A 27,503-nucleotide genomic window follows, 5' to 3' on the forward strand; every position below is an offset into this window, starting at 1 on the left:
AAGAAATACTCGCAACTTAGAATGTACTTCAGAACATAAAAATAACACCATTTAATTCGTTCGACGGTGCTGCTATCACTATTTTTTTTTTGCGTAACAATTGTATCGATGGTTGCGAAACGTCCGCTAGAATGCGTTCAAACTAATTTCTAGCCTCGCGCAGGGCACAGTTTATTAAAACGGTTGCCGATTTGATTCCTTACTGGGATTCTGTTTGGACACGTTCTGGAACAAAGGTCCGCTAGTTAGTTTACGGTTGTATCCCAACAAGGCAGTGCTTATTCGCTACCTTACCCGAACGTCTTGGAATATACCGCCCTGATACATGTATGTCAGACAAGCCTCGCACCGCCCCGACGCCCCAGACTGTCATGGCCGCCGGCTGTCGCGAGGTGACGCCTCGCCGCTTTCTCCCCGTCTGCTCGCCGGGTCAGCCCAGTAGCGACGCACGCACAGAGACTTGCCAAACCCTGTTCCTGAACACTCGCTGGCGCTACTATTCCGCCACCTCCCCGCTGGTGGAATCACAATTCCGATACAGATTTGACAGTTTTTTGTTCTTTGGAACTTAGATTTGTTCAAAATGGAAATCTCTGTTGTGGTTCTGAAATACTTTAAAATCGCGTGGACGGTTGGTTGAGTTAAGATTATCTACGTTTAAATTTTGTAAAATAGTTCGTATGGTTAGTTATATTAGGTTAGCTACATTTAAAACCAAGAATAACTTATTCACTCCGTTATATTATGTGATGTAAAAATACGTGACATGATACTGTAGGGAGGCCTCTCACCGAGTCGTAGGTTATTTGATTGAAATTTAATTTATTCCTAAAGGAAACAAAAACATTCTTTATATGACTCATGTGCGATGTCTTTAAGAACATGTACAATTTACTGCAATTAAAAATTGCAACACGAGTGCCATTCCAACTTTTAAAATGCGTGTGTTCTGAGAAATAGCTTGTAATTGAACTACAATTTAAAGTTCACGAATATTACATTCGTATCTTTGATTGGCAATATCAGTGTCATAAATATCATCGAAAGTTATATTTATAACTGTTCGTTACTTAACCTTTTACCTAATGTAGATGACAAATATGAAAATTTTCACTGCGTAAAGATTTGATACGTATTTGTTTTGTGATAAGTAATATTACATATTTTCCGTATAACGTAATTCGTTATTCACACTAAATATTACATGAATTTGTCATGTTTTGATTGGACCAGAACTGGTACCCTTATATAGGCTATGCTCACTGTATTCGTAAAAAAGTACATATATTCCGGAATCGAAAAGCACTAGCAATGAGTCCATTTATATATTAATTTCGCTCAGTTACAATTGTTTGTGAAAATAATGGTTATCCTTTTTACCCCTCCCTATTTTGCAAACCTAGCCAACATGCCTACTGTGCAGGTACACATGCAGAAAATATCGTTGAAAACATACACCAATAAAAACCCACACAAGTATTATTAAATAAAAAATTACAAAAATATAGTTGCTGACAAATTTTCTGATAATTACATAGATTGTTTCTAAGACGTTTCTACTCCAAACAATTACAAAAATTTTCTCCAAAAAAGTGCAAAGGAATTGTCCATGAAAGATTATATTTTGTAATGACTTGCAGTGATGATAAAAATTTTCATGTACACATTCATAATTGATTTTCTGAACCAACAAACACTACCTAAAATTTATTTTCACCTCAAAGTATAAACAAAAATATGATACGAGGTGGAGCCAAATTAGCAGAAACTATAAACTAAAAGATGTGTTTTTTTAAGTGTTAGATATTTTTTAACTACTAAAAAAACACGTGAATATGTAAATATTTTCGTAAATGTTTGTGTTGTAGTACTTTGGTCCACAAGAAATAAAGTTGACATTTGCATTACACAATATTTTTTCCTGCTTAAAACATTTTTTTTTCATATAAGTCATAGAATTTTCCGTTTCTCGGGCGTAATGTTACAACTCATTTTTAATTATTACTTATATATTCATACAAATTACTTCCAAAGCCATCAAAAAGAGAGAGAAATGAATAACCGAGAAAATTGTGTTGTAAACAGTAAAAGAAATTACAGAGATGAATAGAAAACAAAAATAACACACTTTCATGAGAAACGCTGCTTTCCGCATTGTGATTGGCCTTCCACCAGTGACGTCAACACTAAAAGCAACGTTGTCACACTTCCATTGAAACTTTTCGTCAACCCGACAATGTTGATTCCGATAGCCGCTACAGCAGTTTCAAGAACAGACAGTTAGCTGTCTGTCGGAATGAAACTAGCAGAATTATTCCGACAGAGTGAGGAATATGGCTCCAGGGGGCGCAAATGAACAGGCGGAATATAGTCACTGAAAAAGCTGTGCGGTTGAGAAATGCCAACATCAAAAATTAATTTTCAAATATAAAGAAAACATGGAAATTTCTTTAACATTATAACTTGTAAAAAAAAATTTTACAAACATTCTTACTTCAGTATTTATGGAATAGTGTTTTTACAGTGTTGCGTATTGAGTATAGTTGCAAAATATACTTTGGAATAATACTTGCCAATTTTGAATTATCTTGGTAGCAATGAAATAAGCATGGCCGCCATGTGCACATATGCAGACGTATGCACGTATATACTATAGTGTGCACGGGTGTATTTAAAAAAATAAAATTGAAGTTATGATTTTTCAATATTCATACTTCGCAGCTATTCAAATTGTTGAAACAAAATATAAAGCATTTTAACATAGTGTATTAGTTCCGGATCGCAAAACAGATTATCTTAAACATTTATGGTGAGTGTTCCCAGCAACGAACGACCACAAAATATCAAGGTTGCCCACATTTACTTTCGAAAACTTAACGACTTTAAGGTTGTTAGGTTGCTTATAAATACCGCACATTTCGTTGATTTCCAAATGAAAAAAGAGAGTTTGTTATAGCACTGAGTTGCGATTCTTTATGTACCGTGATTTGTGGGTCTAAACAAGGTCTCCCCATGTAAACATACGTCCTACCAACTGGCAGGAAGAAGGTACAAGCTCTGAAGAAAAGGTACTAGACTGTTTTTTTTACACTTATTTAGACAGTCATGCGATTGTAATGCGCTCTTATAAATGAACTCAAAATGTAAAGTCACTAAACAAACAACAAATATTAAAAGAAAAAAAGCAAACTCTACTTAGGTGTTGTAAACGTCTATGATTTTTAGTTCTCTGCTTATAGTCTCTAAGACAAGAAATATCAGAATTGTGTTTCACTTTACACATTTAGTTAGTGCATATGTATTAAAAATAATGTTTTAATTGAAGTTAAAATAATTTTACATTTAACTGTTAATTATATAAATTGTATTCTCACTCACAGGGTTCTAACTCATGAGGAAAAAAACACAAAGTTTAATACATTTTCCATCACAGCTTGCTAAATAAATGTGTTCATCTGAAATATTAGAATCTGTAGCTGACAAATATTTCAATATTATAAGTAATCAATTTAACTAAAGTAGTTTTTAATGTGTTTCTTAATTTACTTTTATTTAATGTCATAGCTGAAAATGTTCTTCTAGTTGCTACTATTGAAAAAAAAAATACAGAACAGCTTTTAAAAAGGTTGTTAAAAGGGGAAACATTTCTCTCCTACAGCATTTTTAATTTTAAAAAATACTATATCTAGGGTAAACGCACTAGAATGTACTAGATCTAGCACGAACTACCAGCAGTGGAGCCCCTGACTGATCGCAGCCCCGTAGCAGCGAGCCAACACCCCGCGCACACATGCCGGGGACATTTATGTGGTATCACGGAGACGGTATACCACTATGTATATTTTTGTCATGTATTGTTTGTCATGTATGCTATATTATCACTTTGTATTTTATTCGTGTCATGAACTGCAGGAAGAGACAATGACCGTCTGGAATTGCAGCAACTGTGTGTAAATGGTTTTGATATGTACATAATGTTGTATTTCTTGGCTTCATCGCCATATGTAATCTATTTCATTAATAAAAGAAATTTTGTAGAAAATAAAACGGAAACGGTATTGGTAAAAAATCTTTTGGATTCCTCATAAAATCATGAACACTTAATTTTAAAATGTGGCATTAATTCTGTAGGTTAACGGAATATTTACGGAGCTTTCCGATGGATGTTTCACTACTGTTTCGTGGTTTTTGTAAGTTAGGAAATAGAATTTTGAAAATAAATCTTGTTTTCGTGTCAGGCAAGTGGCGTGTATGAAAATAAGTAAATTTTTTTTCAAGTCATTTGAATGTGAACTTGAACAAAAATATTACTAGTGAGTCACTCTTACCATATGTCTCCCGCATAGCTTACACAAAGTGTGAAATCTCAGCACTTATATAACTGTAAATCCTAACAGTAGCAGGCTTCTGTTATTATCTATGATGACTGTTTAAGTGCATGCATTTATTTCTGGTGGTTTGTGCAACATTTTTAATATCTATATATAGATAAATATAGTGAGTGTCTAGACTGCATTAGGGACATTTTGAGGCTTCGCCGGCATACGAACGTTTCGTGTACCTTCGGCAATGTTTATCTTCGATCACCGAAGCTATAGGAATTACGGAGAGTTCCGTGGGGGCTCAAAATTATTGCTTAACGAAGCAGCCCCCCCCCCCCCCTCCAGACTCTCGTCCTACTAACAGGGATATCATCATCGCCAGTGCGGGCCTAGGGGCCGAGTGCCGCGACTTGGCATCGAACCCCGAGGCCCATGTAGGAGTACCATACCCCTAACCTCCTGATTTGGTTTCTGAAAGTGTTGCGTTTTGGCGTTTTTGTTTACAGTGTTTCCGAAGATATTGCTGTGAAACAATGGGGATTGTAAATGGCCAATAAAATTAAGTTTAATTTCGTGGGATGAATTTATCTTTACTTTAAGATCGTAGTTTTGTCCAGCCCTCCCTTCAAATAAAAAGTAGGGGGGGGGGAGTTTAGCTTTAGCTGAGCAGCTGGCCTTAGCTGCTCAGGTAATCTTGGTGATATTATTTACTAGCATTTGCTTTGGTGTTTTGAAATTATTTTGCGTGTGGGCAAAGGCTGGACTAATTTTATGTGTTTAGCTAGGTGTTGTGTGTCAGGCGAGGTACCCAAGACCGTGGGCCGCTGACCCCCTCCCTCTAGCGGGAGTAGGGGCTAGACCGGCGGAGGGGTCAAGTCCCCTCGACCCACGGCTGGCTCGCTGTGTACCTAACGGAGAGTTCCGTGAGAGCAGATCCGTTTTTAGGGATTACGGTAAAGATTCCCGTAAAATTACTTTAAATTTCCATGAAATTATCCGGAAATTTACGAAATGTTTAGGTTATAAAACTTCTTTTATAGAGTTTTTTTTTTTTAACGACTGGGCTTTTGAGTTCATCTGACCATCGCTGTAGCACTGGATTGATGTGCCCATGTTATGTATGTGCCACTGAATTAACTTTCAATGCAGAGCTTTATAGACTTTTAGAGTATTTTATCCTAGTTAAAGACTTCTTTCACTAACATGAAGATTTGCTTGTGCGTGGCGTTGCGTTATGAAGTTGAACGATGGTCTGAAATATTATCCTCCTTCCCTTTGAATTAGATCCTCAATACTATCGGCAGAAATTTACAATTACGCAGGTGAAAAGGATGAACAATAAAAGATAAACAGAGTTACAGACCCATTTCAATTTCAAACTGTTAAGATTATATAGGGTCGTGTACTTTTCGGTAAAAAGATTTACAGACTAACTGTAGCATTGTCTGTGTTTCGTGAACGGCCGGGTTTAGTTCAGGCACATGTCTACAGACAGCGCACCAATCACAGCCATCCAGTGAGGAAGCAAACGCGTCCTGACTGGCCCGGTCGAACAGGGCAATGACTTCTCTCGCAGACGGCCGCCAATCAAAAGGGAACAATCGCTGGCACGGCCATAACTTAATTGGAGTCTAATGAGCGATCAGATTATTTTCGAAAATTTTATCCCCCTAACTAATGTGTAGAGACAGGAAAAATTCGCGGGTTCATTTCATGATATGCTATAATCCAAACAACTGTATCTTTATATTGCCTTTGTGATTGACTCACAGTTTATCTGAAAGTCTTTGAGACAATGAAAAAAATTCAACCAAAACAATATCGAATCGCAAGCGTCCCAGTTGACAGGTGTCACGAGTCAATAGCCAGTGAGCAGGTGGCATTTGCCGGAGTGTGTGGGGGATTGTGGAGTCTATCCTAGAGGTCAACGAAATCGCGAATGTTTCCAGTCTCTGCTAATGTGGTTGTCAAAGACACATTATTGAGTTATATGTTAAAAGTTTTAAGACGTGTTGATGATCGGGCATCCCGAAGACCAGTGTAACGAGATGGGAAGAGCTCGGTGTGAAATCAGAAATCAGACGGTTGGTTAGTGACGGGAGGAAGGCCGGGACGTCTCGGAGGAAGACGAGAGGTTCGACGAAGCGGGGAGGAATCACTGCCGCACAGAACAAACAAACCGCGGACAGAGCAAGAGGTCTGACGAAGCCCGGACGACGGGCACAAAGAAGGGGGAACACCGGGACGGGAACCGCAGACCAAGAGAGAGGTTAAAATAAATACAAGCACCACCACAATCCGTCCTCCTCACCAATCAGAGACTGCAGGAAAACCACTGAGGCAATGATGGCTACAGTTCGCCCGGTGATCAACCAGGCCGTCCGGGTTCGATGCCCGCAGTCGACGCAAAGCGTGGCGGACGTTGCCGTTAGCCGATGGCACCCGCAATCCTCCAATGCTCCAGTCTCGTCTCGTCATCCTCCGTCGTCTCCCGTGATCGCGCCTTCACGAGTACACCGTCGGATAGTGCAGTGAAGTAAACAAACCATAACTATTACAACAATCTTTGAGCTAAGCAATCTTGGTAAAGTGAACTCCGTGGCCGAAGTTGCTACTAGCATTGAATACAAATAAAAATTAGTAACAAATAGGAAAATCGTAACAATGTAAATCAAATTGTAACACAATGCGACAATGGAACACAACGAAGATAGCTTTTAGCTTTATCGTGTGTACGTGAGTCCGTGTGTGTAATAGAGGATCAGTACTTGGCCGCAGTAGTAGCCATGTTTGTTTGTTTGTTTGTTTGTTTAAATTTTTACAAGAGAACCGCCCCGGCTTTGCACGGATTCGATCTACTAATGTGACGTCATTTATATTTGTTCAGTAAGTACTTGTATCAAATTCCCGTAAGTGCCTTGTGTGTTCAGTAATCATATACCTACTAATACGTATGGCCCATAAATAAAGAATTTCTTTGTAAATAATGTAGACATATTTTTCTTTTCTTTAAACAACACAAACATAATTTGTTTAGTAGTCACAAGCGAAAGTGCTACATACAGCTGTCCATGTAAAAAGCACTCAAAGCTCAAATATATTCATGGTTACTGTGGGTCATCCTTAGAAGATAGACATATGATATCGCAAACTCTTCTGTAAACCTTTTTAAGACCTAAAATAGTACATTAAATTGATGTATTAGTCATGCATAAGTCGGCATAAGTAATGTAAACTCTCTAAAAGCGTATTTTTACGACTTGATTACAAAACATAGCTTTCAATTTAATACGAATGTATTAAGCACGTAAAAGTTCCGTGAGAAATTATCTAAATGACTGTGAAAACCGCACCAAAATACATTGTGTAGTTTAGAAGTAAGCGGACAGACAGACACGAATAGCGATTTTGTTTTATACTATTCAGAGATTACGTAAAAATTTTGATTCGGAAAATGTTGTGGTTTGATTTCATAACTTATCCTGTGTATATTCTGTCTCTTATTTTGTCGTCCATCAAAATATTTCTAATGTGTATATTAAAATTACGTGGTCAATAATATATATATATATAATTATATATATATATATAGATAGATAAACAAGGACTTTAATGTATGTTATGTCATCTTACAATGCATTACTACGGTAGTAAATAAAATTTTACGCCAACACACTCCTCTACGGTTTACGGTTTCGTTCATTAAAAAATTTCAAATGTTCTCACTGGTCGCCATTGAATACATTTCCGTGCGTTGTGAAACAAGCAGACGGACTGCGAAACGTGAATCATGTTTCCGCAATCCGAGTCCTTACGTAACCGCGACATTGGAGAACCCACCGAGGAGTTCCCTGCTGCTGGAAGTTGCGAGAGTGGGAACCGCAAAACGAGAGAGAAAGAAAAGCAAATTCCTACTCGAGGTTGAGAACTGTGTAAGCTCCTTGGCCTCAGCTCTGAGAGCTGAGTAAGGAGAGGACGCAATTCCCAACGGTTAAAAGAAATGCCGAATGAAATGTCGTGTTCTACTCACGAGAGACCGTTTGTGGTGAATACTAGATATTTAATTCAGGGGCTACTTCTCGTCGAAGAAAGGTCCTTAAGCCAGTCCCACGCGACGCCCATTTCCTTAGCAGTTTCCGTACCTATTTTCTATTAGCGCGCCTGTTTCGTTTAGGTAACATTTCAGCACCCTTCCAAGGGGTCTGGCTCTGGGTATAAATGTTTCCATACCCGAAGTCTTAGCTAAACCCGTGATATAACGTGGTCTATTTTTCTGCTATACCCACGAGCCGAAGTAATCAAGATGGCGGACCCACGTGTAGTAATATAAACCCTTATATAGTCCCTTTTGTAAACATTAGGGGACATAACAAACGTAATGGTATGCCAAATGAAACATGATGATAGTAAAACTATCGTGCAGTATATTTGGTAAACCCAAACAATCGTAGAAAGAAATAATAGCAAGATTAAAAAAATTTAGTAAAAATATATTACAGTCTTATTAATAACCCATAGTTTCCACCCCAAAATATGTGAGACTCGGTATCATAGTGATATGGCGCGCGGTTGTGGTGCTGTAGTGATAGTCTTCTGTGGTGGTTGAAAGCCTAGTCAATGCAAAAAAAAATTACCTTTTTTAAATAACAGATTATTGCAATATAAGTACATATTGTACTTTAAAAAAATATGTGTTATGGTTTTATACTAATCTTTACGAATATGCATAAGTGTATTGTCTAGGTTTGAACCATAATTTTTTGCACATTTTTGAAGAAAGGGGCATTGATAAGAGCATCGTTGTCTTACATATCATGCAAGCATCATTTCGAAATCTATATTAGTTTATAAGTTATAAGCAAAATGAAAATATCATTGAATCTTATGATGTTAACGCGGGTTGCGTAGTGCCCCTGAAACACTGGAGTGGCCTCTTAAGTCTATTACGCAAACTATGCGAGTTTCTTTGTCTAACTGCGTTACAAAAACTGTTGGTTACAATTTCTCAAAGTATTAAAATAAATTAGTAATTAAGTGACGTATACAAAATATGTGAAATTTTTATGTACTATTGTAATGTAATTAACACAATTTATACTGTGAATTAGCTATATGAACTCATTAATGAAATATTATACAGTAAGGCAAACCCAATTTTCATTGTATACTTTAAATTATATATTACTAGATTTTAAAACTAACATATCAATAAAAAATACAATCTCGTTAATTTCTCTTTATGTGTTTTTAACTATTAAACCAACTTTGTAATATTTTTTAAATTAAAAAATTGTTCAATCTTTCACCAGTTACATCATTATAAATATAAACAGCTGCAATTATCTTTATTTTTCCTTTCAGTATTTTGTTAAATTGACAACATGTTTATCCTTCCCCGATATGCTTGCTTCGGTCGGCAACTGCGTTGGCTGGTTTTCTATTAACATTCTAGGATCATGTGTGTGGAGTTAAGAATTCTTTCTTCTCATCTGCTATACAAAATAGTATGCAAATTTGTTTACGCATGGGTATAACAGAAGTCATAGCAGAAAACGGGCATCGTGTGGGGTGGGCTTTAAAGAAGAACTACCCGTAACACAGCGCTAGGCAATTGGAACCACAAGCTTTCGCCTGTAGCTATTTCCGGAAACCATGGGAAACGAAAATCCGAATGGCTGGAATGGTATTTACGCCCTGCCCCACTCACCCCCCCCCCCTCATCACCGGACCTACACGCATGCGTCATGTGTGTCCACTTGGAAGTCACCGAGTTCCTGCATCGCTCATTGTATGAGCTTTAAGTCAGTGTTACAAATTTATTTCGGGAGAGAACTTTTATAAATATATATATATATATATATATATATATCAAGAGATTTGTACAGTTAAATTGTCATTTTCGACATGCAGATGTATCACTACCCTTGTGGTTTGTGATTCCAGGTGTTACATCAGCTCACCTTGACTCATTAAAAATAACAAATTGCCTTCACCCAAAGCCATAGCAAGGATTTTGAGATGGCTGGGACCCAGTATAATCATAAAATATGTTTTATACTTTATTCTTTATAATTGAATATTTTTAATTTTAAAATGAAAATTGTTTGGCACACTGAAATCTCATGGAAAAGTAGAACCTTAGTACATACTCCAATGTTTACACAGATAATTTTAAAGTAATGATTTTAAGTCAATTGTTACATTTCGTTTGGACAATTCATAATTACATTACATATTAATGTTAATAAATGCATGAAACACACATGTTTAGTTTGTATGAACGACATACTCAAACATGTGCAAACTGGCATGAAAAGACTGTACTTGAAAAGGGAAATTCCAGCAGTTTCTGTGTATGAGGGATGTAATATGGAGGAAATACACTAATGTTGCCCACTAAGGATTACAATATTTTTTCCAAAATGATAATCTTTGTAACCTTATACAGCTGAATTTTTATTTTCTAATTCTGTTTTCACCATTTTTTTTCTTTTAAATTCCGAAAGGACTTCCCTCTGGCTAAGTCCCTGCTTCACCGAGATCACGGGGCAAATATCCCTCCTAGACCTCCCCCCCCCCCCTTTTTTTTCACAATGAGACAGCCCCTGCATCTAGTCGGTACCGGTTACACGACAAACTGAGCTCCACGGCGGAAGGCAGCGCTCTCTTCACTTAAATTAAGCTCCCAAGACAAGAAAAGACTTCCTCGCTCTTTTACGAACTTAAGTGAAGGGTTTTCTCGTTCTGAGTGTTGTGAATGACAAAATAATAATCACGCTCTTTTAATTGTTTATTGGTGCAAAGTTACGGCAATACATATTTTCTTACACTAACCGCATTGAAAGACACTGCATGTTAAGGAAGGAAAAAAGGAAGCAATTTAGCATCACGAAAACACTTGATAAAGTATTAACTATGATATAAATGCTTAAATGATAACTAAATGTTCTAAGAAAAAATATAAAAAAAAACATAAAACTATATCATATGTAACTCGAAATTAAGCTTTACTTTCAAATATAAAATGAGATAAATATATATTACATTAATACCATTCACTCGCATATTCACACAGTAGGTAAACCGCGAATATTGCGCAGTTATGACACATATTACTATGACATGGTTGACCAGTAAAATTCCAAGAGCATACGTATATATATATAAAAAATTTAAAACATAAGGAGTGGCAGCCCTGCCTCCAAAGACATCCAAAGATGTATCGGTGCACCAGCAACAACGAAAGCGCATTGTGTAGCCTGCTGCTAGACAGGGCCGCTGCAGAGGTTATCAGCAGAGCGCTTCACATTCGCAGACCGCCACGCACACGTCAACAATGGACCTCGCAGACGGCCACGACTGTACCGGATGCGTCTTCCTCTCGCCCCTCCATCCCTCCATCCTCAGTATAACTAATATATATTTTTTTAATCACTGTCATAAATCAATTGAACAACGTATAGTATTCGCCCAGTGAAGTTGGCGACAATATTCAACGACGCAATTATTCTGACAGTCTGGACGACCCGCAACAGCGCAAAGGGAGCGAGGTAAGTACTCGGCCATGGAGTGGTTTCCAGTAATGGAAGTCAGGATTCCAACCAGGATCGTACCGAAGGCCAGCTCAATGTTAAATCGCTGCTCCACAACTTCTCTTCGCTCGGTGTGGCGGTCGTAGTCTCCTGACAACTGCAATGTTTAACTTAGGCCTTCTACAACGGCACGTAAACAGAGACGGATCTCCCGGAACAGAGATTCTACAACAGCACGCAGGCGGAGACGAACCCGTACGCATTAGCTCGGCAATGCTGAGCTCTTACGTTTACGTTAGCTGCGGTGGTAGCCATGTAAGTCTAGGTTCTAATTAAGCTGAAAATTGCTTTAAGTACAAGAATATCTAGTGCCTGTTATTAATTTGTCGTTTATTTTTGTTATATAGGCTACGTAAAATCTGCCCGTGCTATGATCTCGAAGCATAATTTAATAAATTAATATTTCGTAATCTTAAAATGCAATCTCATTGGTCGTTTTTTTGTTACGTTTCCGTGCATTGTGGAGCAGACGCGATAGTGAAATGTTCCGTATGATCCGTCCCCGTTTACGTGATCCGTCTCAGTTTCCGTGCCATTGTAGAACGGGCCATAGCGGGCCAGTGAAATCTGCCGCTTCTGTGTTCGAACGGGTACGTGCAACAGCTTTGGAAATTCGTCCATTGTAGCGAAGTACTAAACATCCTAACACCTAAATCCTCGGAATACCGGTCTTCGCCCACTGTTTTGGGTGTCCCGCAAGCGTAGCGTCCAGGCAGGAATGCGCGCATGACCACCCTCCGGTAGTAGCTTCTCGCCTCCCGACCAGAGCTCGCACCTGGCGAGCTGATGGTTGCGATACGGCTAACCGTTATCGCCCGCTCAGGCTAGATAACGCCAAGTTCGAGGGCTGGGAGGTACAACGTCCGAGGCAAGGACGTGAGCACAATCTCTGATGACGCAGCGTCACGAACGCTGCTTATCGTCTGCCTGCTTCTGCACAAAACCCCGAGGTGTCACCCACTAAGGCCGGTATTCCACGACACAAAAATAAGGGTTTAGGTGTTCACTAAGCTACACCTGTACCATAACCGTATTACAAGTGCACAAAACCGCTCCCACACCCTTAGATTGGACACGGCCAGTCCCTTATTTTTAAGGAACGGATTTCGGTGCCCTATCCGTAGGGGCATGCAGATTTCGCGAAAAGATTTCGAGAATAGATGAAAGTTAAAACACTATAGCATCGTCTGTGTTTCGTGATTGGGTGAGTTTCTCCCAGGTACATTTCGATTGTAACAACACCAATCACAGTGATTCAGTGCGGAAGTAAATGCTTTCTGAGTGGCTCGGTCAAATAAGGAACGACTTCTCTCGCAGACGGCCGCCAATCACAAGGAAGAAACCGCTGGTGCGGGTATACCTTGTTGCAGTATCATTTAACGAAAAATGCCTGCCCCTACTATCCGTGACCTATCTGTTGCCCAAACTTCCGCGCATGTGCAGAGCTCACTTCTTCGGTGATTTAGTCCAAATGGCGGACTTGCGTCTGGAATTAACTAGTATATATTCATTTTCGTTAACATCAGGTACCTAGCGTATTGGTGTGCCAAATTAAACTTTATGATAGCTAAACTATCCTGGAATACATATGTATCACTTTAATGCTATAACAATAAATAATCGCAAATTAAAAATTACTTGAGAAAATTAGGGTAACACCATTGAATTCACATAGTTTCCTTTCATTGTTAGCTGTGGCTCCGTAGCAGAATAAAAAATGCATGGTGCAAAAGCAAGAGTATGGGTAGTACTAAGTTCAAAACACAGCAGAGGGAAACTGTGCTTAATCTCTACCTTCCCCGAACGTCTTGGAATACCGTCCTAAGACCGACTTCAACAGTCGTGACTTGAAACTAAGTAAAGTACTTGTCCATTTATTAACCTGCACAATTTTAGCTCTGTACGAGTGCCTAAAGGTACTGCACATCACGATTTATAATTCAAGCAACAATCGTCCCCGTATGACAATGGCATTTCCAAATTCATAAGATTGAATACAAACTACTAATTAAATAAATCACATGAAAGTGTGAAAAATGCTGTGGAAAACGGGAGAGAGATAACGAGAAAAAAATCCTTATATGGTGCAGGAAGACCGCAATTTGTTAGGGCAGTTATGGCACGGCAGTAACCAACCACTATCCTCAATCGTGATTCCACGACTGCTTGGTGAAGAGGTAATAAGACACACTGCGCTGTCTGGGGAGATGAGTATGATTCGATTTCACACCACGTTGAGACGTTATTCCTCTAAATGTTCCCACTTTTCCAATTAATTGCCAATAACTGTCCGTAATTCAAACCTACGAGTTCATAAACTCTATAAAAAAAACTACTCTGCATAAATTTACGAAAATGTATGCGTAACATGTCACGTGACTTTCACGTAAAATGCTCCAAAATCATTTAGCCATGTGAAGTTATGAAGCTTTTAAATGCCTCCGAAATGTACAGCAAAATAACATAATTTCAATAAATTTCAAATTTCAGGTTATGTATAAACAACTCGTCAAATATAAATATGTTATTTACGAAAGAGATGTTTAAATCACGTCTCTAATGTATGTTTTAAATTACTTCCATAAGTTTAACAAAGACATTTACTATTTTTTCACTGTATTTGGCTTTACCAGAGTATTTAAAACCACTGTTAGTAAATAAAATTATATGTTTCAAAATATAAAAAAAAAAATAGGTTTTTCATGCTGTATGAACTAAAAAGTAAAAAATAATCTTTTAATTTAAGTATAAGCTTAATTTTAATGTTAATGCATAGTGAAGCTAATAAAATCGTGTTAAAAATAAGCTCATTATATAAGCGAAGACTCTATCATACTCATTCAATGACATTACATACCAGATAAGGTACTTACTACTGATAATGAGTTTGCAGCACTGGCTCCTTCAGTTTTTACAGCACAAATTAATAATTTCGCAGCTAATATGTTGAGTTAATAACAGGTGTTATCAAAGAAACTTTTCTAATAAAAGTTTTTAGACTAATGTTTAGAGTTATGGGCGTAGAACCTGTGGGGGTAGCAACCCCCCTCTCCCTAATCAAAAAGTCTCAGAGGGTCCACTTGAGCTTGCAGATCGTAACTGTGAAATGGGAATGATAAATGTTATCAAGCAGGCTCTACCTGGGAATCCTACAGATGTTTTCCCATGTTTAGGAGTATGATAACTTTAAACCAAAACGGATTAAATATTTTTTTTTCATATTAATGTTGTTATATTGCTTTATCAGTTATTCAACACCACATGGTCCGATTTCGCCGAGATTTTCCATCTCTATGTTCCATGTAAACGTCGAGAACAGGAAGGGAAATGAATAGGTGAGATAGCGATAACGACCGAAACTGCTGCAAAGTGCAACGATGCATTTCACACAGTTATCCGACCCCGTCCAGGCGGACAAGACAGTATCTCGAGTGCCTGGCAAATCTTATCAGCGACACAAGTTTAGCGTCTGCAATGTATCAACTTGTCACAGCCTAGACACCTTGTATCTAGCCTCTTTCAGACGAGAGACTCTCTCGACAGTTGCTACCACACAACAGCTACTTCACACTGGTCTCTCATTAGGCCACGCGGTAGTTACTATCACGCTCTCGTGACAGTAATCTCATGATACCATACAAAGCTGTACTTAAGGCGATTGGTGCACGGTAAAAAACGGTCACAGGCCCGAAAACAATGAATTTTGTATCATATGACCACTAAAGAGTCTAGATGCCTATGTGGGTGACCGTTACTATGTAGGGAGGTCAGGAGCTTAGTTCCAGCTCGTCAGTGGCGAGATGGCCTTCATACGGGAAGGGTGTCGCTGGTGGTCGCTCTGCGGCCTGCCATCTAGCAGGAACTAACAAAACCTCGAAGGTTGTATCTCGCTCTCCCTCTAACACACAGCCGATAAGGTTCTATCGTGCCCGGAGGAGGGGAAGGTTTATCAGGTTTCTCTTTCACTCATCCTTCGCCATGGGGAGGCGGAATGGATTATTTTTTGTCCGCAACTGCGCAGACGTCATGTGGCCACTCCCGCACTCTTCTCACTCAACTCGCTCATTCTCTCACACTATTTCAATAAATCTTTTCAAATCTTCAACATCAATACTTTAAACCATTGCGCTTCCTACGGATTAATTAAATTTCATGCAAGTGCCCGAATTCAGCTGCAAAAAAATAAAACACGTAGTCAATTTTTTTCTTCAAAAACCTTCCCAAACACTGTGTGTTAAAAAAAATTCTGAAAGCCCATTTTTCTAGATAAATGGAAATTCTAAATCACCTACGCCACAAGGAAACATTGTGCTTTAATATTATGTAAAGAAAACACCTCTTAGTTTTATAGTTATGTAAAGGTGGTGTGATATGTTTTAGAAGTCGCACCATCTTATCATCCATGTAGAAGAGTTACCCGAAAAGCTAACAAGACTATTGCCATGGAAATGGAAATATGGTTAAGGAAATATTTTTCAAATGTTTGTAAACAGTAAACAACATATAAAAAATCTTATAACTGTAAAATTAAAATACAAACAACCCTATAGCAAATTTAATTTCAATATGAAAAAGTCTACAATAATGTTTACAAGAAACGAAATTGCAATAGCAATACAAAAATATCGCAATTTTGTTACATTGTTTATATATATATGTTACTAGCTGACCCGGCAAACGTTGTTTTGCCATATAAATTATTTTTAGGGAATTTCTAGCTGCTGTACCCGGCGTTGCCTGGGCTGAACACAGGGTGAAGGGTACCTTTTTCGAAATAAGATGTAGTTAGTAATTGTCTTCTTAATTTGAATGTCAACTGTGCAAAATAATTTATATCACTTTTAGATCCCGACAGACGTTCTGCCAGTGTATAGTTATTTACCCATATATATCTAAAAATTGGTAGTCTGTATGTAGTCTAGACTCTATAAAGCACTATAGAAAAAAAGCTTGAAAATAAGAGATTACTAATATTGAAAAGATTCCATTATCTAGCTAATGCTCGGCATGCATTGCAATGCCTCATTCAGTTTTGCTTTGTAATATGTTTGAAGTAGTTACACATATACAAATCATCTATCCATCTCTATAAATAAATATATTTATCTCTATCTACATATATATATATATATATATCAATGTATCTCTCTATCTATATTTATCTCTTTATATCTACATATATACATATATACCTCCCACTATATCTTCTATATATAAAACTCTATATAGCTCATCTATATATCTCTTTATCTAACCCATTTCATTCTCTTTACCTCGCTCTATCTCAACTTATCTCTCCGTCTCTATCTCACTCTATATATATATCACTATATCTCTGTCTCTCTTTTATATTTAAATAAATTGTGTCATGCGTGCGCACTTATACAACAAAAACAGACGAAGTGCTGCTAATAATATGAAAAAAAAAAACACATTTTTTGAAACGATATGTGCTCCAACTATTGCAAAATAGTTATACCGTCTCAGAAACCTTCACGGGCATGCGCGTAATAACTCACCAAAATTTCATCGCAATCGGATGAATGGTATATGAACACATACGGCACAAACAAACGAAAATTAAAGACATGACAAACGCATCAAACGATGGTGCGTTTAAAATTCAAGGCAACTAACTCTATTTATTGACGAAGTTAAGAACAAAACTGTTATGAGCGCCTTTATTTTGCTAGCCGCTGCTAGCTCCACTAAGCGGGCTGGTCTCACCAAGGAGAAAAATATGAATTTTCCAGACCTTTCTATGTGTATGATCGTGTGGCAGACATAAAGAACTGACACTCACTCACTATTTGTATGTCTATGACCTATAATTTTTTCTGTTATAAAATGAAATTATCACTTTTTCACTCCCTAAGGGGTGGAATTTCATATAAATATGTGGTCTATGTGTTAATCCAGGTAATGAGCTCGCTGTAGGCGGGGAAGGTTGATCAAGTGTTAATTGATCAGCTATCGACCGGGGTTGAAAAATATAAAATTATATTAAAAATTATGGGTTGGTGATATAAGGGTGAAAATTTAGGATTGTATGTATTTTTGTATGTTGTATCATAAAAAAATAGAAATTAAAAATTTTGTCTAAAAAATAAAAAATAAAAATTAGGGGTGGACTACCCCTAACATTTAGGGGGATGAAAAATAGATGTTGGCCGATTCTCATAGATACCGGATAAGCACAAAAAATTTCATCAAAATCGGTCAAGCCGTTTCGGAGGAGTATGGCAACGAAAACTGTGACACGAGAATTTTATATATAAGATTTTTAATAAAGGCAATAAAAATGACATACTCAATATTTGGAATACAATAAATACCTTAAGCCCTACATAATTGCTGCGATATTCACAATAAATGCTTTTCTTAAATATAGTAATTAAAAAACATCGTAAATAAATTATGAACATACATATTATGGTGAAGGAAAGTGGACACTATCACACTAAAAATCTTAGAGGGTAGTTTTCCTCATCTTATTTCTTTCTTTGCATTTTTGGTCTTGTTCGTTAAAATATTTCATGTTCAAATACTTAATACGCATATACGTTCTTGTCCTGACAAAACAGTATATAACTTCTTCTGGATATTTATTTTCAGTAGTTCCGCAAATAATTTTAGTCAGTGATTCAAAAATCCGCTCTTTTTTGCACAAATTGTTGCCATGAACATTATCAAAACACATTTCAGCGATCTTTATTAATTCCAAAAATTCATTAGTGGGACATTTTAAGTTACCCTTTGATTGTACATGTATCCAGCTATCGTCCTCCGAATTGAAATCCGTAGTGCCAAGGTCAGGATATTTATTTCTGAAACGGTGAGCTATATAGCCAGAAACATATTTCAGCCCTTCAAGAGAAATTTCGTCACTTGAAAGGGGCCTGGCCTCTAAATCTAAGTCTATTTCTTCCATGTCAGCAAGATCTATTTCATTTAAAGGTGATTTCTCTTGAAATGTCTTTGTAAAATACATTTCCTTGCACAAAAGTAGTTCTGTAGTTTCATTCTGATAAGCACTGTCCTGTTCCATTTCATTTGACGAAAAATCACTTACCAAACACATTTCGTCTGTCTTCTCATCCGTGTTTTTCCGTTCAGCAAAAACTGCTGCAGAATGTTTTCACAATATGTAGTTTAAATTCCTGTATTTAAAGTAAATGGGCGACAGATGCGTATTTTGATGTTCCATACCTCTAATATACGGACAGAGAAAAAACCACTCTAACACATCTTAGTTCAGTTTAACTGTTAACAAATATTTAGGTTAACAGGTCCTATACATATTTCCGAATGTTTTACTGACTGAGTTATACTGGACATTAATTAAATTGATCGCTGATATTTATACTTTTAAACGAAATTTTGGATTTATCATTTTATGTAAACTCTAATGCGTTAAAAAGTGTAAAGCAACACTACACACAGGTAGTGATGTCTAGTGCACTGCCCTATGCACATTAGTTAACAAAAAAATAAAATGAAATATTAATTACTGATAAATAATACCTTGATGTCGTGATACAAGTAACACATGCTTATCTGATATTTATTTCAATTAGAATACGAAATAGGAAGATAAAATAATTAACTGATTTTAAGACTGATTTATTACTTACACAGTACAGTGCATTTTGAAGACAAATGGGTCTTAAGAAGCGAAAATCGTACTCGATTAAAGGATGGTATGGTGTTCGGTATATTAAGGTTTCCCTCAAAGTAACGGTTTCAGAATGCTTTTAAGATATTAGTTACATCCCAACATAAGTTTAAAACATTTCTCTTAAGAGTGTGCTTCGTAGCATTAAAAAATGTGCCTTAACTATTTTGCAAATTTATCATTGTTATGGTGACGATGTCAGGGGTTTTCGTAATTTTTTTTTAGAAATATAGTACAGTATTAGCAACTACGTTAAGAACTGTTATTTTATTCACACAGAGAAAAGAAATACAAAATGCTAAAATTTGGCGTTTGTCTTTTTATATACTACTAGCTAAACCCGGCCACGCTTTGCTGTGGCACAGTTTAATATTAATTCATTGTTTAATTTAATATTTTACTGTGCACGGCTGTGGAATGTAATAGAAGAAATAAAAATGTGTTTAGCTTAAATATTTTTATTGTAAAGCTAATGGAAGGACTACATTCCTTGTTTTCCCATTTTTTGCATAAACATATAGATCAGATGGTTTACCGACTCTGGAGCACCCGACATATAACTGTCCATGAGAGAAGCATTCATTTTCTAAATTCAAACCGCACACTTGCAAAGATTGTCCTTGTGCTTTATTGATGGTCATTGCGAACGCAAGGCGTATTGGAAATTGAAGTCGTTTGAACTCGAACGCCATATCTGTCGGAATAAGTGGCATTCGTGGAAGTAATACGTCATCACCTTTATGAAGTCCAATCAAAATTGTTGCTTCAATAAGATTATCCATTAATTTTTTAACTACTAATCGTGTACCATTACATAATTTAGGCTGACAGATATTTCGAAGCAATATAATTGGCACACCAATTTTCAAATTCAAAATATGTGGTGGTAATCCTGGAACATCGAGTGAATTGAGAAATTCCGTTGGAAAGTTCACTGCTTCATTTTGGTGCACTACTGAATCAATAGATTTGTATGTCATTGTTTCACCTTCGATTCTGTTTATAATACTATTGTTCATATCGTGTACGTCAACATTTTTAGCCGCTAGAATGGCTCTTTCGCTCAACCATGCATGATTTTTGAATTTTGTTTCGATGTTTTGGAATACCTTGTCTACTAATTCCTCTTTTGAATCTACGATGTTGCATAAATCAGATGATAAGCTGATTTTTCCTGTTTCTGGATTTGTAGGTACAGTGCCGTTACCAACTTCAATTAATTGTCTTGAAAATATGACTGCTGTTGGATCGTTCTGAAGTTTAACTCGCATATTCGTGGTTAAATGCATTTTTTTTACTGTGCTCCAAAAATTAGAATATTTTTTAATTTAAACGTATTTTTATCAATAGAGTCGAAAGAATATACTTTCAAATTAAATAAAGTTTTTTATTCTTTCTTGAAATATATATATATACATATTTGTGTAAATTACAGTCGTCAAGGCACAATGGTCGAGTAGCCTGATGTGCTTGAACTTCGACAATATGGTACAGCATCGTCGAGCGTGGTCACAACTAAGTTGGGTGACCGTGATATTTAGTTATAGAAACTTTTTTTTCCGACTTTTCCGGTGGATTTTCCCAAACTTTTATTTCATATAAACACTCTTCTGTTAAGATGCAATGTTCTGTAAAAATTTCAATCCAAACCATCGTATACTTTCCGAGTTTTGCGGCCAAATACATACGGAAGCTAAATTTTTATATATATAGATATAGCTTTGTTATTATATGTGTGTTGTAACATGTATAAAAATGTTAAATATATTCAACAATATTTGGTAATTATATATATTAAAAAACTTTTATGTACGCGACTTGAAACTACGTGAAAGGTTTTCAGTCTATAAAGGCCTATTCTATGATTTTTTTAAAATTATTAGTTCTTATGCAAACAATTAATAAAATTGGAAGTTTCGTACATTGTAAGTATATGCATAGCATTACAGTTATTCCAAACAATTCTCTACCAGTGTTTACCTAAGGTTTGCATGTTACGTTGGTTCTTCTACTAATACACGTATATTACAAGAGGTTTGTAATAGATTAAATGAGGTAAGTAAGAATTCGTTTTTATAAACGTTGTGTATGAAATTATAAATTTTGAGATGTATAATAACAAAAAGAAGTGCGTTCCGAAGACATATGTCGGTAGTGTTACCCACTGAAACATTATTCCCACTTCAACTCTCTGTAAAAATAAAAGTATGGGGTTGAATGCGTCAAAAGGGGTATATAAATAAAATTTGAGGCTTCTTCCTTATTTCATACGCTGGTGTCCCCCACTTATAATTGAGGCGCTGGGTGCAGTAACAGCTTAAGTCAGAAATAATAGTTTTGAGTAAAATAGGCTCAAAGATTTGAAACATTGTAGAATGAAACAAACAAACATTACAACCATCCAAATTCTTGTGGGCATTCCAGGTATTATATCTTATCTCCCTCCAGCATAATTGCAGTTTTTAATTTAAGTAATAATTTAATATAATTAAATAAAAGACAGGTAAGTTAAGTCTTTATTGCATATAACACTAAATACTTGCATTATGTGTGTGTCATTTTGCTAATAATTAATTAAAATAAGAACATTTAATATTTAAATGGTCATAAACGTAGTTGTAACATCTACATAAATATTTTATGTAATAAATCCATAACATACAAATGATATAATATATGGGTTTTAGAATTAAAAACAAAAAAAAATTTTGAGATTGGGTTTTTGCACTGATTAAATATATCGTAGCTAAATAACATATAAACTAGCTGTTCTTATATATTAGTGATGAATGTCAAACATCATTCTCACTTTCACCACTTTTTTCACTTTCACTTCCTATGTCTTCTTCCGGCACAGTCGTGTACTCTAGTAGACCTTTGAGGCTTTCAGCATTTTCTGGTTTCAAGAATTTCAAGAGAGAAAGAACATCATTTTTCTTGGACTCCTTCAAACCAGGGCGGGCCGGTTTTTTGAGGTAAAGCTCTTCTTTTGACTTCATACCAAAACCGACTGAGAAAATGAACGGCTCAAAAATAGCATTGTAGGAAGCCGATACTGCCAGTGCCCCTGCAGTAGGAAAGGTAAGGATCACATATTTCTGTATTGAAAATTTGCTACGTTTTGATTTCGGAACTTTGTGAAACAAAGGCTCTAACGCTGTCGACCAGTCTTCAACAAGATGAGCAGCCATGAGAACCTGAAAAGGTGACGGGCTATTTCGAGCAGACTTTATGATCGTTAGATAATCCTCTACTGTTTCAATACTTTCCAGTCTCTTTAAAAGTGTGCCATAAAGTCCAAAATTCCGATCGCACTGGCAATACGAGTGTCCGCGTACAGGAAACATGTGAGTTACTTTCACTTTGGTTATTTGGGACAACCAAGAACAAAATCTCAAAACAGTAATATTTTTATTCTGGCCTCCTGCAGCATCCGATAAAAATATTATATTCTTAATATTTTTGTAAGATTTCATTTTTTCACAGTTGAAGTGGTAGACAAAGCTACAAACTGAGTTGGCATTTTTCTTTGCGTCACACTCTGGAAAACAATAAAAGGTACTGGCTGAATCATTATGGCAGTGAACGTTGAACACATTCAACCACAATAACCTTTTGTAGAATTGGGATGCAACATTAAGTTTAGGGATTGGTAGATTTTGTCCATAGTCAAACTCTATTACTAATGTGTCATCTTGCATTGTATTGCCTTTTACTTTTGCTAAGTACTCTTGTTTTAAGGTTTTGTATTTTTCAACCTTGGCTAAATGTAACCTATATGTGGTTTTACGCGGATCATTCGGATTAATATCCAACAGAGTTTTAGATTCAGTACAAAAGTCACACACGTCGGTCCTTGGCTGTTTAAAACAATATGGACTATTTTCTCTGAAGTATCTGTGATATGTGGAGTATTTCATAGTAAGTGTCTTACCTGTACTATCAAAATAGTATTGCTGGAAGGCAATGAACATTTTCTTCACATTTAAATCAGGATTCTCAAAATACTTGCGTTCTGTGTGGCCCCTGCTATAATGTGATTGCTTGCTTGGAAATTTGGCCCAATGTTCTTCTACTTTAGTCCACACATCACGAGATAATTTGTTTGGATGTTCAGTATGCTTTCCTCTATTTTCCTTAAATACCGGATTCCCTGTTGAAAATAAAGCACAGATTTTGTTGACATTGCACATCAGCCAATGCACACTTCATTCAAAAGGAAACTGCTATATAAATATTTTGTTTTCATTATATTTTAAGAAACTAGAACAATACTGTCCAAAATTTTTAATGTGAAATGATGTAAACACTCACCTAAAATACTAATAATTTTTGAATAATATTTCCAAAAAAATAACAATATTAGCTATGTCACTAAGCAAATTATTTACTCTTTGCGGCAATCTTCCATATCGCACAATAACTAAACATATAAAAAATAATTTAAAATGCACAAGGATTAAAAACACAACCACCTACCTGAAGAACAAGCACGTAGAACAGTTTTCATTCGTGATTCGGACACCTGTAGCACTTTAAGAACAAAAGCTTTGCAGACATCTTTCCTATCAATGCCATTTTGTAGGTGATACCGCCATGAATACCCTCTGTTCTTTCCAATGGGATTACTCTTCTTTAACATTATTTCTTTTTTCTCAATGCAACCATAAAGATAAGTATCTTGAACTATTTTGTCTCCTAGTTTCCAAAACGAACTAAACAACCATTCTTGCTGTTCATCTGGGAATAACGAAAAACACTTTTTCCTACAGCATTCATTGATAAATTTGAAAAAATTTTTAGGAACTGTCTTACCAGAACAACCCTTGTAGCTCCACTGTTTCGTTTGACTTTATTTTCCACACGTCGCCAAGAGTCTCTTTGAAGCAATCTCTTCTTTCCTTTGTTTCTTATTTTTACACTTACTTCCATATTTTCACTCTCACTTTCACTTGTCTCCATGTTAATAACGTCCAATTTTCAAAACAAATATACCCTTAACTCATACGTAGCAGTATTACAATAAAGGTATTAGGCCTATACCAATAACGAGCCTGCGTTCGACAAAATGGGTCGAGACACATGTTGTTTTCTCGGGTGTGTTAGCCATTCGCCGGAAGAACGACTTAGCGCGCAGCGCTACATTCTTCATTCTCCTGCCATCTGTATATTCTGGAGCGAACTAATATTTATGTGCCACATAAAGGACATATCTAGGATTGCAAATATGCATTGGCCGGAAAAACGACTTAAGTTGGTTTAAGCTGTTATTGCACCCAGCGCCTCAATTGCAAACAAAAATTTTTCCTCGATGTTGTAATTTACTCTGCGTATTGACAAAAATTTTTGGCAGTAAATAAGTATTTAATTTTTAAAAATGAAAGTATTCATGTTTCGAAAAAAAATATTAAAGCGATGTGGGGAAAAATGTTTACAGATACTCCAGTAAAATTTTCTGTTTGATTGTTTTGATAGTTTCGGAGCTGTTGCGAGTTTATTTTGGAGGATTTTTCGGCCGCGCGAGCCGAGTTTGGCTCTTTTTCATTTTCTTCCAGCGTAGGAAGCCGATACCCGGACTTCACCTCGCATCCTCTGCTGGCCTTCCCTTGTCCTCTCCAGATGTATTACTGTATATTAGCTCCATGAGCGCGACCTTGACAGACCCTTCGTTTCTTCGGCCTCCTCTCTCGTCATCCCTCTACACCCCATTCGTCCCCCTCCCCACCCGCAGGCTGCGGCCAGCCGGCCGGAGCTCCGCCGGACTACCTGGTTGCGACAAGCGCTGCCCTCAGCGCCACGTCGCGGGGACATTCTTACCGGCGGCGAGAGTTTTACACGAAGCACTAGAACTGTCACTCCAGAGGGCGTGTTTTGAGTCGGATCGTATCAAAAACAAAAGGATATGAAAATATATACATAACTCAATAGTGTTCTGCCAATTATGTTTTCATTTACATTTAAATTTATTCTTTAAATCGCTCCTGAAGTAGTCTAGCAGTGATCAATGGAAATTGTTAATATTAAACTGTAATTTTGACTATGAAAATTTTTTCTTCTTTCTTTTATATGTGCAGAAACCTATTCGTACACTCATTTCTTGAACTATACTTAAGTTTAACATAATTATGTGTTTTCTAAATAATTCTGGCTTGGAATAAAAATTAATGCATTTAAAATGACATAACTCAGTAAAAAAAAGTTTATTAAAAATATCCTAGGTATATTATGTCTTAAAAAGAAGCATCAAAAATAAATATGTACAGTTAAATTAGTTTTGTCGTAATATTTTCCATGCACCAATCGCCTTAAGGGTTAACTTCAGGAAAAAGAACGCGATTTCAAAACTACTCAATATATCCGAGTGGGGTCGGCTTACGAAAAGCATTTAAAAGTTCGCTGAGGGCCGAAAAATTCTTTTGATTTTGGATTAAGTTTATAAACTGTAATTTTAGAAGAGTTAAAATGGCTAAAACGCATGTTTTCAGAGTAATTGTTAGGCGTAAAACAAACGGTACAGATTCTTGAAAGCACTTACGGGACTTTCATTACACCTTTATCTTCATTTCTCCGCAATATAATGTTACGGTCACCACTCGAATTTCACAGTTATCATGTGACAACGAGAAGACTGCGCGATAGTTCAGAGCCTTGCGCTTAGAGGCGATACCGCGCTAGAAGCACCAGCGAGCGTCGCGCTTATCATCACGCCTCACTAACACACACGGAACTCTGAAATAGTTCAGGTAAACATGATCAACTTTTGCATGCCCTTACACGCAGTCTGAACATGTTTCGTACGAGGCCATCTCTCATTTAAACAAACAGGTTGGCAAAGTAGTTCCGAACGACATATCTTCAACACAAGCCTCTGATTGGCTGTTGAGTGTTGAGAGTATAAACAGTCCTTTGCAAAAAGCGATAGATGGAGAATGTTACTGGTACAAGTTCGTGTAATAGTTTGCCGATTACAACAAAAAAGATCAACACGTAAATATTGTATTATTTTTAAAGTGATTCTGACGGTAATTCTCTAGCAGAAGTACATATGCTCAAATAAATAGAATCCACGACACATTCATTCGATGATAGTAATCTGTTTTGGAGTTGAACACACCTTATACCTTTGAATATATATACTGTATAGAAGTCGCGAGTGGATAGGATTTACTCTACGTTTTTCAAAAGCGTATGATGAGCAGCTTGGGAACTTCACCGCTGCAGTGCGCTGCCGTAACGCCCTGTATCGTCTTAGTTGTTATTTACACGTTAGAGCGCAGCGCTGTCGCCCGCTGTCATTCCCCGCACCCCTCATCCAGCATTCACTGCAGCTCAACGTCGTTCAACAGGAGGGGGAAGGGGTGTTTGAAGAGTTCGAAACTTGACCGCTAGGGACCACCACAAGTCGATGCCCTAGCGATGGTGGCGATTGCAGCGGTGAATTAACCAACTACCTCAAAACCGTATTAGAAATTTTAACCTGGGCTGGCGACTTCTATACAGTATATATATTCAAAGCTTATACCAACTGCCGTATAACCGTACACTTTCGCGTTTGTAAACATGTTTACTTAAACCTGTTCACAGGAAGTAGTTCAGTCCCATGTAACCGGACCCTTTATAATATCCTCGTAAGTTGTCTGCTGCAAGTAGGCTTTCTTCTTCTTCACAGAATTCCACGAATTATTATTTTTTTTATGGTTGCGAGGCCAACACGTGCGTTAGAAGTGAAACTTCACAGGGGGTAGGGGGGTGGAAAACTTGAAATATGCATAGTCCCTATATACTATAGACATGTGCAAATGTGCAGTATACAAGCGTACAGGCGAGTGAACATGTATGCGAGAATACGAGCGAATATGCCAGTATCCGAGAGGGGAAGTATGACTGTGAGCGGGTAAGCTAGTGCGCAAGTGC

The 27,503-nt window shown here is 36.9% G+C and overlaps 2 protein-coding genes across 3 annotated transcripts in view; both read right to left on the reverse strand.

The window, feature by feature from the left end:
- Positions 1 to 27,503, reverse strand: part of LOC134535793 (hypoxia-inducible factor 1-alpha) — a 554,432-nt gene that overhangs the window by 520,560 nt on the left and 6,369 nt on the right. The gene's annotated exons all lie outside the window — the stretch shown is intronic.
- LOC134535792 (uncharacterized) lies at positions 11,616 to 25,272 on the reverse strand. Its single transcript, XM_063375068.1, has 2 exons — positions 24,069 to 25,272; positions 11,616 to 23,742 (listed from the first exon to the last, which is right to left on the reverse strand). The coding sequence occupies exons 1-2, from the start codon at positions 24,229 to 24,231 to the stop codon at positions 22,382 to 22,384; spliced, it is 1,524 nt and encodes a 507-aa protein (XP_063231138.1). The 5' UTR covers positions 24,232 to 25,272; the 3' UTR covers positions 11,616 to 22,381.

Source organism: Bacillus rossius, chromosome 10, assembly GCF_032445375.1.
Source record: "Bacillus rossius redtenbacheri isolate Brsri chromosome 10, Brsri_v3, whole genome shotgun sequence".
NCBI classification, from domain to species: Eukaryota; Metazoa; Arthropoda; class Insecta; order Phasmatodea; family Bacillidae; genus Bacillus; species Bacillus rossius.